Here is a 13,636-nt window from a genome sequence, read left to right on the forward strand (position 1 = left end):
GGCCCCCATCCACCAGTAAACCATCAGAAAAACTCCCGCCCGAAACCCCGCACAAAAAACGGCCATTGCACCCGTCGGCCCACTGGCCAGCGGTTGTTTGCATAGTTATCTGTTGATGATTGTATACCCTTGTAGCTGAATACGCTACGCATGTAGCAAATAGCCGAAATAGAGCCACAAGCAAAATTAAACCGGTAAACAAAATAGTGTACTAAACGCATATATTAGAGCAAGCAACAGAGTAATAAAAAAATAAACATTTAAAAAGTGAAACTAAACTAACGTAACCAACAAACAAACGAAAACAAAAAAACACAAATAGGAACAGTACGGGAAACGGTAGGTCAACTGCAACGACGGACGCAAAGACCCGATCACGTGGTCAGTCCAGTTGCAGACTCTACGCTACTATAGTTGAAATAAATAAAACAAAAATCACTATACAAACTCATTGTAGTAACATTAGAGCCCCTCAACAGTACCAGCACAATCATGTGTAAAAAAGAAACACCCAAAAATTAATTGGACCGCTTTGGACCGATGAAATCCCCTCATCAACCAGATCCACTTTCGGCACGACACCCTCTGTAATGGTAGTGCCATGTGTGTGAATAGATAACCGGCAGACACCGGGATTTTATGTTTAAGTTTAGGTGTTGAAGATTCGATTCCATCGTCTATTGTACAAAATTGATACGAAACAATATCTCACTAGAGCGAACTCAACTGCTTTCCTCTGTACCCTGCCCGATAGTATCGAGAGGCCGATATAAACCGAAACGTAGCTGTAAGAAGCTGTGCAGTGCATTAACAATAGGCAGGGATTGGTAGTAATCCTTTCACCGGTTAGTATAGTATTGCAGAACGTACATCACAAGAAAAACCAAAAACAAAGAAACATTTTATCATAAATAACTTATCTGCAAAGGCCCCCGTGTTATAGACGAGAACAGGGAAGCATTATTCATGTGTGCGTGTGTGCATGTTCAAAACCCTCGTGTGTATGTCTGTAATGTGTGACTGTTCGTACATTTAACCGTAATAGCAGCAGCAGGAGCAGAGCACCAGGGAGACAGTTTTACTTAGTTCAGCAACCCACCGGTGCGTTAGGAGTCTAATTTATCATTGGTACCCTTTCGAGCAGCCCATTTTCTTAGGAGCCCGAGTTTCTTCTTCCCATCGATGGCTATCGTTTTAATCTCCCCCATGTTGTATGTGTGCATATGTTGACAAAAAAGGGGTGACAAGGCACAATAAGCCCGTACGCCAGCAAACGGTAAAACGAACATATGCAGATCCGCCACCACATTAGTGAACTATTTGATAATACGTGGCTGCTTCGCGAGTTCGAAGGCAGTATGGTAAAATTGTTATAGACATTACCGGTCATTAATATAAATATCCATCGAAGAATCGATTTTGAAGCGCACATAAGGCGCAAAACTAGGACCTGGGCCCTGTGAGGGACATTAGCCACGCGCCACCCGTGTGTCACGTGGCATCTTTATACGTTTGCTTTGAACGGATAAAAAATAACTAACCACAACACATCACTTACTCCTGAGCGGTAACAAACAGTGTACAAAACATTCGTGTCGTGTAATGTACAACAACACTATAGTGACCATAATCCAAGACGGTGCAATGGTGAATAAAATACAAAACAAAAAGAAACAAATGCTACGTGAAGGAAGGACCGAGCACACTGGCACAAAAAATGTGAGAACGGCTGGAGAGAAAGTGATTAAAGAGATAAATAACGATTATAAAAGAAATCGGTAACTCATCCGGTTGAGGTTTTACCACGAGGTCGTGGTTTGAACAGGTTTTAAGCGGCTAGAAAAGACTTAGAGGAACGTATGTTTTCACATTCCATATTTTAATCGATCCATTGCGCGCATTGTCCTCAACTGTGAGGGTATGCATAAATATCACTTTCGAGCCGGTTATTTAATCAACAACCAACAAACGAGCAAACGTTATATGCACCGATATATACCATGTGACGGTGACAACCGGCCAAACCCTACCGAAGGAGGACGATCGGGTCAGTGGTTTACTGGTCGAGCAACAACGAAATACCGAACACTATACCGTCGAGTAACAATGTGTCCATTTCAGACTGATACGCGTTGGATAGCGCGTTCGGAGGGCGCTTCTGTAGAGCTGCACATGGAGACGAATATTAAATATGAAACATAAAGCATCTTACACCACCGCCATTAGAACGGACTATCGCATTCGGATCGGAATCGGATCCCGGCAAAGCACGGTTGGATTTTGAAAGCAGTAATGAATTAAATGCTACCAAACAAAGCGAATAAAACGGGCGGGGTGGTTTTGAGCGAAATCTTTTTTCGGCAGAGTATATGATCGCGATCATATCGTGGCGATCGGAATAGTACCACAACTCCGGGTTTGTGCCAGGGGATGCGATCGTAATGCTCATGCAAAACAGCTCCTGTCTGGGACGAGAAAGGGTTAAACGGCTCGGCAATGGTTTGGATGTATGATCGAACGACGGGACACGATTGTGATCTCGGCACCTGAAAGGTGCAGGACGCGTAGTGGTTGAAGGTGTACGAACATGCAAAATGGAAATGTTTTTAAATGTAACGTAAAAAAGAACAATAAAAAGAGAAAAATATCTCAAAATCTTTAAACAAAGCAGCGCTGTGGTTGAATATAGATTACTTTGGCGGTGTTTTTGTTGTTTTATTTGTATTGCACTAAATGCACTCCCATTTTCACTACATTCCCTGTCCGCTATTGGACTGTCGTGTTTCGCATTTTCGCATTGAAGTCGCGAAGATTGAGAAGCACCGGAATATCAATTTTGTGTTGCCGCTCAGCACATAACACTTATAAACACCCTGCCCTTTAAATTGAACCAGCTATGTTTGGAAGCTCCAAAATCCTGAGTTGGGCAGCAGTTGGGTAGTAGAATGAGCCCAAAGTAGACTCGTCGTTTAGTAGTAGTCTCCTGATTGCAGTGAACTTCCCAAGGAGCCACGAATTTTCGGATCGTCAGCGCGCTGACGACAATCGTCCGTCGACGGACGGTGTTCGTCACTCCGCTGACGACAATTGTCCGTTGACGGACGGTGATCGTCACTACGCTGACGAACCACCGTCCGTGACGGACGGTGAAACGGACGGTGAAAGTCTCAGCTAAAGTCTCAGCTAAATGGACACCCAAAGCTCATTCTGACAAAGGTTATTTTATTGCAAACTAAATGACAGATTCGATTTGTTTGTTTACATTAGAACGGTGTATCGCATCGTGTGTGTTTGCCAAACATTCTGCGCAGTAGACGCGACACGACGGGTCATTTAGTTTCGCTTAGTTTGTTGTTTGCTTGCTGTTCAGTCTGAAGAATGTTCAGTTTCATTGGTAAAAGTGCAGTACAGACTACAGGTTGTGTCGGTTTATAACGTGTCACGTATGATTCCCTGCAATATCGACGAATAACCGTCGGACAACAGTTCGCGTAGTTGGAATAAATCTGCCAGCGATCACACCACGGCTTCGGTGTGTTGTGTCGGTATTCGAAACAACGGACCTAGTAAACATTGACAAAGTGCTGGATGATTTAGAATTGAATGAGGATGACGGGCGCCGCAACTGCCAGAGAACGATTGGTAATCAATGAAACAAAGAACGCTGTGCAAAAGCTTTCTCGTAAGTTTGTCTCATCATTCTAACATTGTGATCTAACCGTTTTGTAGACACCAGAATGCTAATTCAACGCGGAACGGACTCTTTGAATGGAGGAAAGTCGGAACCAACGTCGGCCAGTGCACGACAAACCTAAGTTGAAGGAAAACGAAAAATCTCGGCTGCGGGACATCGTAATTACGTAGCGAGGCTCCTCGACGCAAACGCCGACGGTGGTCAGTAATTACCGAAATAATCAACTTCAACTTGCGCGGCCAGCACGTCCGCATGGCCGATACCCGGGCGAACATCTGCTACGCTTTACGCCGATGTAATGGTTTCTCAGCCCATGCTGCGAAGAGTCCCGGCACCGACTCAAGCGAGCCGGAGCACAATGACAGAGGAAAGCGTAAGGCGCGATGCTGTGTAAGAATTGAATGCGCCAAAAAGGAGCACCGTTCCGCGAAAACGATTTTACATTTGCCACCCAACAGCGTTGTTCGCTTGCTGGTGTTTGCTTCGGTGGCCGCAGGAGTTGTCGGCCGAGAAGAAGTAATGCTCGCCCAGCGAGGAAAGGCAACGCAGTCGCAAAGGCAGCCCATAGAACCGGAGTCAGCTGAGACGATGAAGCTGCTCCTGACCCACGACGATCGATCATATGAAGGTACACGCAGTTGAATGGGATCAGTCGAAATCTTGGTCACTTTTGTAACTTTCCATGTTGCAGCACCACAGATGGTAGCCCTTCGGATGATGCTGTTAAGGATGATCAAACCACTTCTGAAGCCACCTTAATGGTAGTTTCAGTTCGACTCATCTATTTCGTCGGATTCGCAAACATCGTCGATTGCCAGAGCGTTGTTGCTTCTCCGATAGGTCATCCGAACCCACCTCTTAACCGATAGATTATATAGATTGGATAGATTGTAATGCGTTGAGTGCGTAGCAATAAGATTGTAAACCCGGCGATTGTACGTTCGTCGCTGGGTAACGAATTAATTTTGTATTTAAAAAATAAATAAATAAATTAAAAACAAAATTCTGGTTTGCTATAATTTTTTTTAATATTTTGCATGCGCTATAATTTTCAACAAAGCTTTATAGCAAGATAAAATATCCATTCCATAAACTGAGCTTTTTTGACAATCGTCCGTTATACCGTCCGTTTCTGCTGTTTTAGGGCGTCCGACGGACGGTGAAACGGACGTCCGACGGACGTCCGTCGGACGGTAAAACGGACGGTAAAACGGACATAGTGGCTCCTTGGGTTAGAACATGCAAAGAAAACAGAATCGAACCCTTGAAAACCTAGTGATGATTTCTAAAATAAACACTTTAGTCACAGTCAACCCATTTCGAAGAGAAAAGTAATCTGGAAAGTTGGCTTCTTTTTTAACGCACGATAACTTACGTTAAACCATCATTGCGGTTACCACATTTTCAAACAGATTTTCAAGACTCAAAAACCACGGCGGAACCTTATAAGTGCGCACAATTGATCGTACGCAGCCTTTCCTTTGTTTTGAACACTAAACGTCAAAAGGCACAAACGTCAAAGGCAAATTTATCATCGAAAGTTCAATCGCTGAGAAAGAAAAGTTGCTTGTTTTATTTACACGTTGTTTTCAAAGATTAAGCCAAGGAAACGCTCACAACAGAACTCTAGATGGATAATAGTGCAACCAAGCAAGACACTTCCAAGAGTGACGACGAGCAGTACGAGGATGCACGGAGTAAACATGATTCGAACGAGCGGTCCGTGGATGAAGTGATTGAAAAGGTAACCGGACTGTCCATGAAACGGCCCACCGAATCCGACACGGAAGAGTTTGTAGACTGTGTCAGCGGTGACGGGGCTACTGGTTCAGATGAAAATCTTTCCGCCAGCAAAGCGGTCCAGACGGCTGCTGAAGCCGATGATTTCATAGATGAAGAATCACAGCGTGACTACGAGATGGGGCTGTCGGAAGAGGAACTGGCTGCGAATAAAGCAAAAGCGGATGAACTGAAGCAACAAGGCAATGAGCTGTTCAAGCAAAGCGACCACCATCAATCGGCGACCATGTACACGAAGGCCCTGAGGCTTTGTCCCGTGGACCGAAAGGACGATCGTGCAATTCTGTACGCGAACCGTGCTGCAGCCAAGAGTAAACTGGACCTAAAGGCTTCCGCCATCGAGGACTGCACCAAAGCGATAGAGTATAACCCGAAATACCTGAAGGCGTTACTAAGGTAAGCGTTAGTTCTGCCGACCCAACGGTTGCATTCTAATGTGCCTTCCATCGATCACCACAGGCGAGCCAATCTGTACGAAGAGACTGATAAACTCGACGAAAGCTTAGAAGACTACCGAAAAGTGCTAGAACTGGACCCTGGCAACGGTGAAGCGCGGGCTGCGCAAGTACGATTGCCGCCGAAAATAGCGGAGCGCAATGAACGCCTCAAAGAGGAGATGATGGGGAAGTTGAAGGACCTGGGCAACATGATACTGCGACCGTTCGGACTTTCGACCCAAAACTTCCAGATGCAGCAAGATCCGCAGTCAGGCTCGTATTCCATCAACTTCAAGCAGAACGCGGACCAATGACCAATGGCGCCCGATCGCCAATTTTTGGCAAGTGATACGTGACGAAAGGCAGCGATGCGTGATAGAATCATGCGTGTTTGTGGGTTGTTGGCTACAGAGACGGAAATGAATCAACACTATCGATAGTAAAAACAATTCGGGGCATTGTCTTTAATGTAACCGTTTTTTTTTCACAACACATGCCCAACAGTGGTGCGTGCATTCAACAGAAACACATTGTAAACCCGTTCCACTTTAAAAACCGTCAAGTTCAGTCAACGATAATACTTGTTCTCTGTTGCAGTCGATGCATCCCGCACCTTACATTCCACTTTCTTTTTCTGGCAGCATTCCGAGTGGTTCAATCTTCCTTCGGAATATCGAACAAACCACACTCCCGGTTAGCCGGCACAGCTTTGTCTGTTAAAAATATCAATCATGAATTAGTCTGTGTGACTAGAGGTCAACGATTCGGCCGTTTTTCGACGGTTGTCATTCCAATTACCAATCATTTTCGGGTACGGTAAGTTCAGGTTGTTCATCAGCTCAACAAACGCCTCCACGTCTTTAGTGAGTCGTGGGTTGTAACGTTTTTCTTCCGCTACGCTCGTTTCCATGTTGCCCCTAGAAGAAAATAATGCAACGTACCGTTCGGTTAGGAACTGCCAACACTCTTATAGGACCATCCTGAGACTTACTTGTAATCGTGGGCCGGAAAAAGGCGAAAATTTTCCGGCAACGTAAAGATTCGCTCGTGCACGGAACGATACAGCGATCGTGAATCGCCCTCCTGGAAATCCGTACGGCCACAGCCTCGAATCAGCAGCGTATCGCCCGTGAAGGCAACCCCCTGCTCATCGACCACGTACGTCATGCAGCCGTTAGTGTGGCCCGGAGTACATAGCGCACGAAGCTGATGCCGACCGAACTGCACCGTTTCGTTGTCCGCCAGGTGTCGGTCAGCTTTCGCCCCACTATTCTGCGAGATCACACTGACGGTTCCTGGAAGAAGCTGCTTCAGATACCCGGTACCAGTCACGTGATCCGCATGCATGTGTGTGTTTACTGTAGCCCACAAATAGTTTTCTTTTATATCAGTTACCCAACAAAGCTTCGAACTAGCTTCCACTTACAGGCATACTTGAGAGTAAAGCCCAGCTCCTCGATCAGCTTGGCATCGCGTTTCGCCTGCTCCAGCACCGGATCGATCAGAATGGCCTCCTTGGATGTAATGTCAGCCAGCAGATACGAATAGGTGTGCGATTGTTCGTCAAACAACTGAAATGGGATGCGGGAGATGTAGGATTAGAAACATAGTAGCAATTTGCATTTTGCAGCACCCCGTTTGTCACTTCATGACTTTGCGGTTTAATAGTATCTCCACCATCGTGATGTCAATTGCATCAGCTTTTCAGTCTATTACGGTTGTTGTTTATCAACCATTTCAAATGGAAGGCTAGTGACCGAAAAAGAACGTTTGAGGGTTACATTTTCTGAAAATACGTTCGAAAAAAGACATGCTTTTCGATTAAATTGAATATTTCCTAGCAGCACGTGGCACTGATTATCATGTTATTTAGTTGGTCAGTAAACACGATACAATTGACGAAACTTATTCTCGTTTTTACTGTGGCAAAATATAGTATGCGTTGAGATTGGAAATTACCATGGCAACATAGAGGACCACAACTATTCGTGCATTTGGCTAGCGACAAATCATCAGATAATTATGCCTTTAGATAACTGCGTCACAACCATGAAGCATGACACAGCACAAAACAGATACAAATTGGTGAAAATAGGTCAAAATTTCGTGTGGAGAAATTAAGTTACAACTTACCTGCCGGAAGAAGAAATCGGTACTGAACGGTTTGCGGCATTGAACGGTGTCCAACATTTTTACACTCCGTGAGAGAACGGACGTCTGATCGAGAGGACACACTGTTGTGTTGCTTATGTATCGCTGTCCACCGCTAGCGATCAATCGTCGGGTTGGGCACGAAACAACTGCCGCGGTGGTTACTGTTGATGCTGATGCTGGCCGCAACAGTCTGGTTACCAATCTCATCGTTGGCTACGTTTCGGTGATGTCCGGAAAAGAACAAAACAAAAATTAAGTGACGAAGGATATGCACCTACACCTTATCGCAGGCACGGCAGGCTTTTGAATTGAAAAAATATCTCTAACCGCACGTTCTAACTTATCGCTCTGTTTGCGGGTAACGATAAGAAATACCGAAATACTGAGCCTCAAACTCGGACCCCAGGCCCATCAATCGGTCGATTCCCAAACTCCGCGACGGATGGGAAGCTATGCGTACAATGCAACTTATACTTTCATCTTTAACGACAGACCTCAGACCTAGTCGCATATATCATTGCAATTTTTATACCACACACAATTTAGTATCTTCTGTTTGATAACGATGATGTGTGACACCGTTGATTGATCTTGTCTTGTAAAGCATCACAAAAGAAACCCACAAACAAACAAAGTAGTAAACCGATTCCTTACTTGAACACTTATTAACACCCCACAAAAATTGACGAAGAACCAAAGCCAACTGCGCAACTTTCGACAACGAAGTGCAACGTCGCAATGATGCAACCGAAAACGAGCCGGATTCGTGATTATTCGACGTTAAATCAATTGATTCATTCGTGATAACTCGTTTGCCTCACCTAATCCCGATAAGAGTATGCACTGGGTGCTGCTGTGGAGTGAATCTTATCGATAACGCAATTCCCCCAGGACAGCTGATTCAATCGACAATCCTCGCCGTGTTATTTACAAATCTACTGACGTGCCGGCTTTGAGATCAGTCTCACTAAAAAAAACTGCTCGAAACAAGAACTCGACAATGCACGTTTCTAAGCAATGGTATTCTACTCTAAATTCGTCAAATTCGACAAAAAGCGGTAAACATGCATTTGGTGCACCAAAGCACCAAATACAATGGAATTTTCAGCTGCATCTTGCATCCTTTCTGGGCCGCCGTCGTTATCCAGAGGCAGACGTGACCGTTGCTACCCTTGCATCTCCTACCGATTGCTCGAGTCCAGAGAACCGTCAAACGTGGAAATGTCAAACACACAACCTACTTGAATGCTAAGCAGCAACATTAACAATTCGTTCCTCCCCCGTGTGTTACAACCGTGGCCATATCAATGGTTTAGTTAATCTTTTCGTTCTTACGTGCGGTTATTCTAATTTACGTGTAACCCATTTGTTAGCTAGTATTTAAGCGTTTAAGCTGTTGTGTAGTGAAGGTCAAAGTTTATGTGTCTACTATAGGATCCTGTTTGGCGGAGAAAAACAAAATAACCCAGCAGAACGTACATAAGGTTGGTCATCAGCGCAACGCTGTCTTGAACATTGGGCCAGAACGGACAAAACCAGTGTGCTGCGCCTGCAGCGTGTGGCTTGTGTGCCATTAGTAGGCGCCAAACAATTTATGTAATGCAGTCATAATAAAATGAATGTCTCGCTGCGTGTGATTAGCAAAGTCGTCTATACTGTCTCCGGTTGAGCGGTACAACGCATGTGCTATAGCCGCAATCTATCACTGGTCTCTGTCTCTCTTTCTTCCTCTCGCTATCTTTATCGCTCTTCCGACCGGTATCATCCCGCAGCGATAACACAACAATGCTCCGTATCTTTCGCAATCCCATCCTTGGCGAACGCATCATCCGGAAGACCTTCTCGTTCTCAGCCGTCGCTGCGAAGCGCTTCGTCATTAAGGATCACTACGAGTTCGATCAGAAGGTAAACAATGCATCAGCTGGGCGAAGGCCATCCTGGGCGCCGGTGCTTTTGGGACCTTGTAAAGTTTATTAACACCGTAGTGTTGTGCTTTGCCACTCGCAGGTAATCAACAGCGACAACCCAGTGATCGTGAACTTTCACGCCGAGTGGTGCGATCCGTGTAAAATATTGACACCCAAGATGACGGAACTGTTGGAACCGTCGGAGGAGATCGATCTGGCTATCGTCGACGTGGACGATAACGCAGAGTTGGTGCACACGTTCGAGGTAAAAGCAGTTCCCGCAATATTGGCCTTCCGTAACGGCGTCGTGGTGGACAAGTTCATCGGTTTGGTAGACGCAAACATGATCGAAAATCTCATCGGAAAACTAACGAAAAAGAAGACATCGTAATACATCGAAGGGATATGCGTTATGTGCCAACACCGTGTAAGCCTTCATATGGTTGGGCGCTATAGTTTTGGTGGCTGAATCGGGAGCATGCTAGTGGCACCGGTTGAATGCGGAAGGCGTGTAACAGCACGCTGGTTTAGTGGGACCGAAGAACTTGTAATACCATTTCTCCTCTAGACATTGTGATGTACAGTTATTGATTTTTTTTTGTTTTCCCCTCGCACCAGAGAGAGCGCCTGATGAATTGATTTTATTTTGTAACGACGAATGAGAAAATATATTGAAAACATATGTAAGACATCATAACTACGCTTTTCTTTTCATTCGTATGGTTGCTTTGCCAACCGAATTAAATTTACAGTCCTACACGCATGCCTTTGCGACACATCCTAGATACTGGAAGGGTCATTGTTACTAGGGACAACGCTATAGTTACCTGTACTGTTAGTGGCAGTTTCGTTGTTTGCAGTAGCGGTGCCGTTCCGAGTGCAAACAGTTTAACTATTTCAGGAGCATTTATTCATTAGAGTCAACTCTGACCATGTTGCGTTGTTCGGGGCTACCTTTTCTTCCTGGTAACACATTTCAAGATGTAAGTTATTTCCAAATACAAAAAAAATCCTGCGCTTTACTTTTTCACAATTTCTTTTTAAAGATTGGTCGCAGAAAGTTTCACAAGTCGCACCATTTCGATCAGCGCAATCACGTCTGCATTCTGGTCGATGCAAAACGGCCTGGCATCGGTGGCAAACCGTTGCTAGAAACGGATACTCCCGACTACGAGTTGCCCTCACTCTATCCGCCCCGTTACGCGCCGTCCCGTCCGTCGTGGCTCGAGTATGATCGACAGGTGCTGTGCTTCCACGGATACTTTCAGGAAGAGCACCAGGTGCGAAAGGTACGCATTCTGTACTACCTCGAGGATGAAACGATGCAAATCAGCGAACCGCGAACCTTAAACTCGGGCATCCCGCAAGGTTGCCTAGTAACGCGTCAGCGTATACCGAGACCACCACCGTACGACGGGGAATTTACTTCGCTACTCGATCTCAACATCAACCACACGGTGCAGCTGTTCGATCGCGTGTACACCGTTACAGGGTGCGATGAATTTACGCGCCGCTTTTTAAACCGATTGGGAGTGTCGGTGCCCGGACCGGTCGAGCAGCCGACGTAAGTGTGCGTCACTGGAAACACAAAGGCTCTAAAATTTATCATTCCCATCCCTTTCAATGTTATCAGTGATCCCGCTACCGAACTACGCAAGCAGCAGGACTCGGCCAAACTGGCAAAACTGCCGGCGTACAAGATCGACACATTGGGTAAGTTTTTGCAGTACGACCGGAAAGTGCTTCGCTTCAAGGGCCTGTGGGACGACCGAGCGAGTGTCTTCGGTGATGTCCACGAACTTGAGGTCCTTTACCATCTGAGCGACGAGACGATTGAAATCAAGGAAAAACTTCCGGTAAATTCGGGCCGTGATTCGAACGGGATGTTTCTGCGTCGGGGTCGACTCCCGCGCACATTCGACCGGCTTCCAACGATGGGCGCCAACATACCGGTAACAGTCCTGAACGTGATCGGGGGCGGTTTGCGCGGTGGTCGGTATCTTACCGATTGTGTAGGAATCGGTAAAACGGAGGGCGATTACTACCGCGATGCTGATCTCCGCATCGGAGCACGCATTAACGTCTACGGGCGAACGGTGCTGCTCACGGGGTGTGACCAGTTCACCGAAAGCTACTACCGTGAAGTGTATGGATTGGAGGACTTTACGCCCCTCTACGGATACAGTGCGTCCCGGGAGCAATTTGTCAGCTCCCGGCGAGCCGACCGCGAGCTGCCACCGTTCAATGGCTGGGGTACACACGAAGACTCCGAGGGTAACTGTTTAACGCTGGAACCGAAACCACCCAAGATTGATTTCCGCAAGTTCGTCGCTTACGATCGATGCAGTCTACGGTTTGGAGCGCAGATGGTATCGAACGTGCGAGAAAACAATGACCGCTTCTTTGTCATCAGCTACCACCTGAGCGATGATACGATTTCAGTGTACGAGATACCGATTCGTAACTCTGGCTTCCGCGGAGGAGAATTTATTAAGCGGCGCAAACTGGCCCTTCCCAGCCAAGAGCAGTATAGTGCGGAGCGTCCCGCTTGCTACCGTCCGGAACACTTTTATCTCGGTGCGACTGTGCGGCTCCAGGATCACCAGTTTCGCGTTACGAATGCTGACATCTACGCGCTACATTTCATGGAGCAACACTGCGAAGAGTTTCCCCTGTCCAACGTAGGCAAGATTGTGCAGAAACTGCGAGACGCGCTTCAACCACACTACAAGCAGTACATCGCGCGTCACATGGGCAAGGTGGTGCAGACGAAGATTGATGGACGGCCAGTCAGTACGGTGACGTACGAATCCCTGCGCGACATGCTTCTGGAGCTCCTGCAGGACGGTATCGTCGAGCAGGAGATTGTTACGCTGTGCCGCTTGTTTTCGGCCGAATCAGTCGAACCGGCTCGGTGCGATCGAGAGCTCGTCCGTTCAGCTGTCCATGCCCAGCTGACACGGGCACTCTGGAGCGATCTTGAGCGCACCAAGGAACATATCTACCATCTTGAACCGATAAATCCGGATTGGGTAACGCCACAGCGACTGTGCACCATCATAAAAGCATGCAAACTGCCACTGGACAACGCACTGATTGACAAAATGCTACAAATGTAAGAACATTAGCCATCAGAAACACTATCTGAACTAGATGTTTAAATTCTCAATGCTTTTGTCTTCGATTCCCGACGCACAGTTTAAACAAGAATGATGCCGGATTGATTTCGGTTGAGGACTTTTTGACCATGCTGGATCCATTGTCGGTGCCCAGCAAACCGATACAACCGCTCAACATCAAGCATGATGTGTGCTTCTTCACACCGTACCGAGTATCGGGAAAACTCGTGAACTGGGACCAGCTGCTGGCGCACATCGATCTCGAACGGACGCTGACCAATCAAACTACGTGAACAAAGGACACGGATGTCGCGTGTATTTTTGGCCTAAAACTTTTCTACAAAAAACATAAATTAATTATAGGAGTGCACACAGTTAATAAATTGTATGTTTGTGTATGTTTTCACCATGAATCAAAATATTCTTAACACCAAAATTGTGCATTCAAAGTTTTCCTGAAAACGTTTACTTGTATCGCCCAAAACTTTTTATGTACGCACATTTGATAAAACTGGAAATATGACC

The 13,636-nt window shown here is 46.2% G+C and overlaps 4 protein-coding genes and 1 long non-coding RNA gene across 5 annotated transcripts; 4 read left to right on the forward strand and 1 right to left on the reverse strand.

The window, feature by feature from the left end:
• The first annotated feature begins 3,319 nt into the window (after positions 1-3,319).
• On the forward strand, positions 3,320-4,569 carry LOC128273931 (uncharacterized). Its single transcript, XR_008269274.1, has 3 exons — positions 3,320-3,642; positions 3,730-4,322; positions 4,386-4,569. It is a non-coding gene; the product is annotated as an uncharacterized LOC128273931 (long non-coding RNA).
• A 702-nt stretch (positions 4,570-5,271) lies between these two features.
• LOC128271370 (tetratricopeptide repeat protein 1) lies at positions 5,272-6,482 on the forward strand. Its single transcript, XM_053008859.1, has 2 exons — positions 5,272-5,890; positions 5,954-6,482. The coding sequence occupies exons 1-2, from the start codon at positions 5,325-5,327 to the stop codon at positions 6,243-6,245; spliced, it is 858 nt and encodes a 285-aa protein (XP_052864819.1). The 5' UTR covers positions 5,272-5,324; the 3' UTR covers positions 6,246-6,482.
• Positions 6,377-8,295, reverse strand: LOC128271368 (persulfide dioxygenase ETHE1, mitochondrial). The gene is made up of 5 exons (XM_053008858.1): positions 8,065-8,295; positions 7,358-7,502; positions 6,923-7,289; positions 6,730-6,848; positions 6,377-6,644 (listed from the first exon to the last, which is right to left on the reverse strand). The coding sequence occupies exons 1-5, from the start codon at positions 8,290-8,292 to the stop codon at positions 6,586-6,588; spliced, it is 918 nt and encodes a 305-aa protein (XP_052864818.1). The 5' UTR covers positions 8,293-8,295; the 3' UTR covers positions 6,377-6,585.
• Positions 8,296-9,336: 1,041 nt separating this feature from the next.
• On the forward strand, positions 9,337-10,689 carry LOC128272745 (thioredoxin, mitochondrial). The gene is made up of 3 exons (XM_053010614.1): positions 9,337-9,569; positions 9,858-9,990; positions 10,093-10,689. Exons 2-3 carry the CDS (start codon positions 9,871-9,873, stop codon positions 10,381-10,383), a joined length of 411 nt encoding a protein of 136 aa, XP_052866574.1. The 5' UTR covers positions 9,337-9,569; positions 9,858-9,870; the 3' UTR covers positions 10,384-10,689.
• Positions 10,690-10,924: 235 nt separating this feature from the next.
• On the forward strand, positions 10,925-13,404 carry LOC128273903 (EF-hand domain-containing family member C2). Its single transcript, XM_053011976.1, has 4 exons — positions 10,925-10,975; positions 11,039-11,556; positions 11,626-13,107; positions 13,191-13,404. Exons 1-4 carry the CDS (start codon positions 10,925-10,927, stop codon positions 13,402-13,404), a joined length of 2,265 nt encoding a protein of 754 aa, XP_052867936.1.
• The last annotated feature ends 232 nt before the right edge of the window (positions 13,405-13,636 follow it).

The sequence above is a fragment of the Anopheles cruzii genome, chromosome 3, assembly GCF_943734635.1.
Source record: "Anopheles cruzii chromosome 3, idAnoCruzAS_RS32_06, whole genome shotgun sequence".
Classification (NCBI taxonomy): Eukaryota; Metazoa; Arthropoda; class Insecta; order Diptera; family Culicidae; genus Anopheles; species Anopheles cruzii.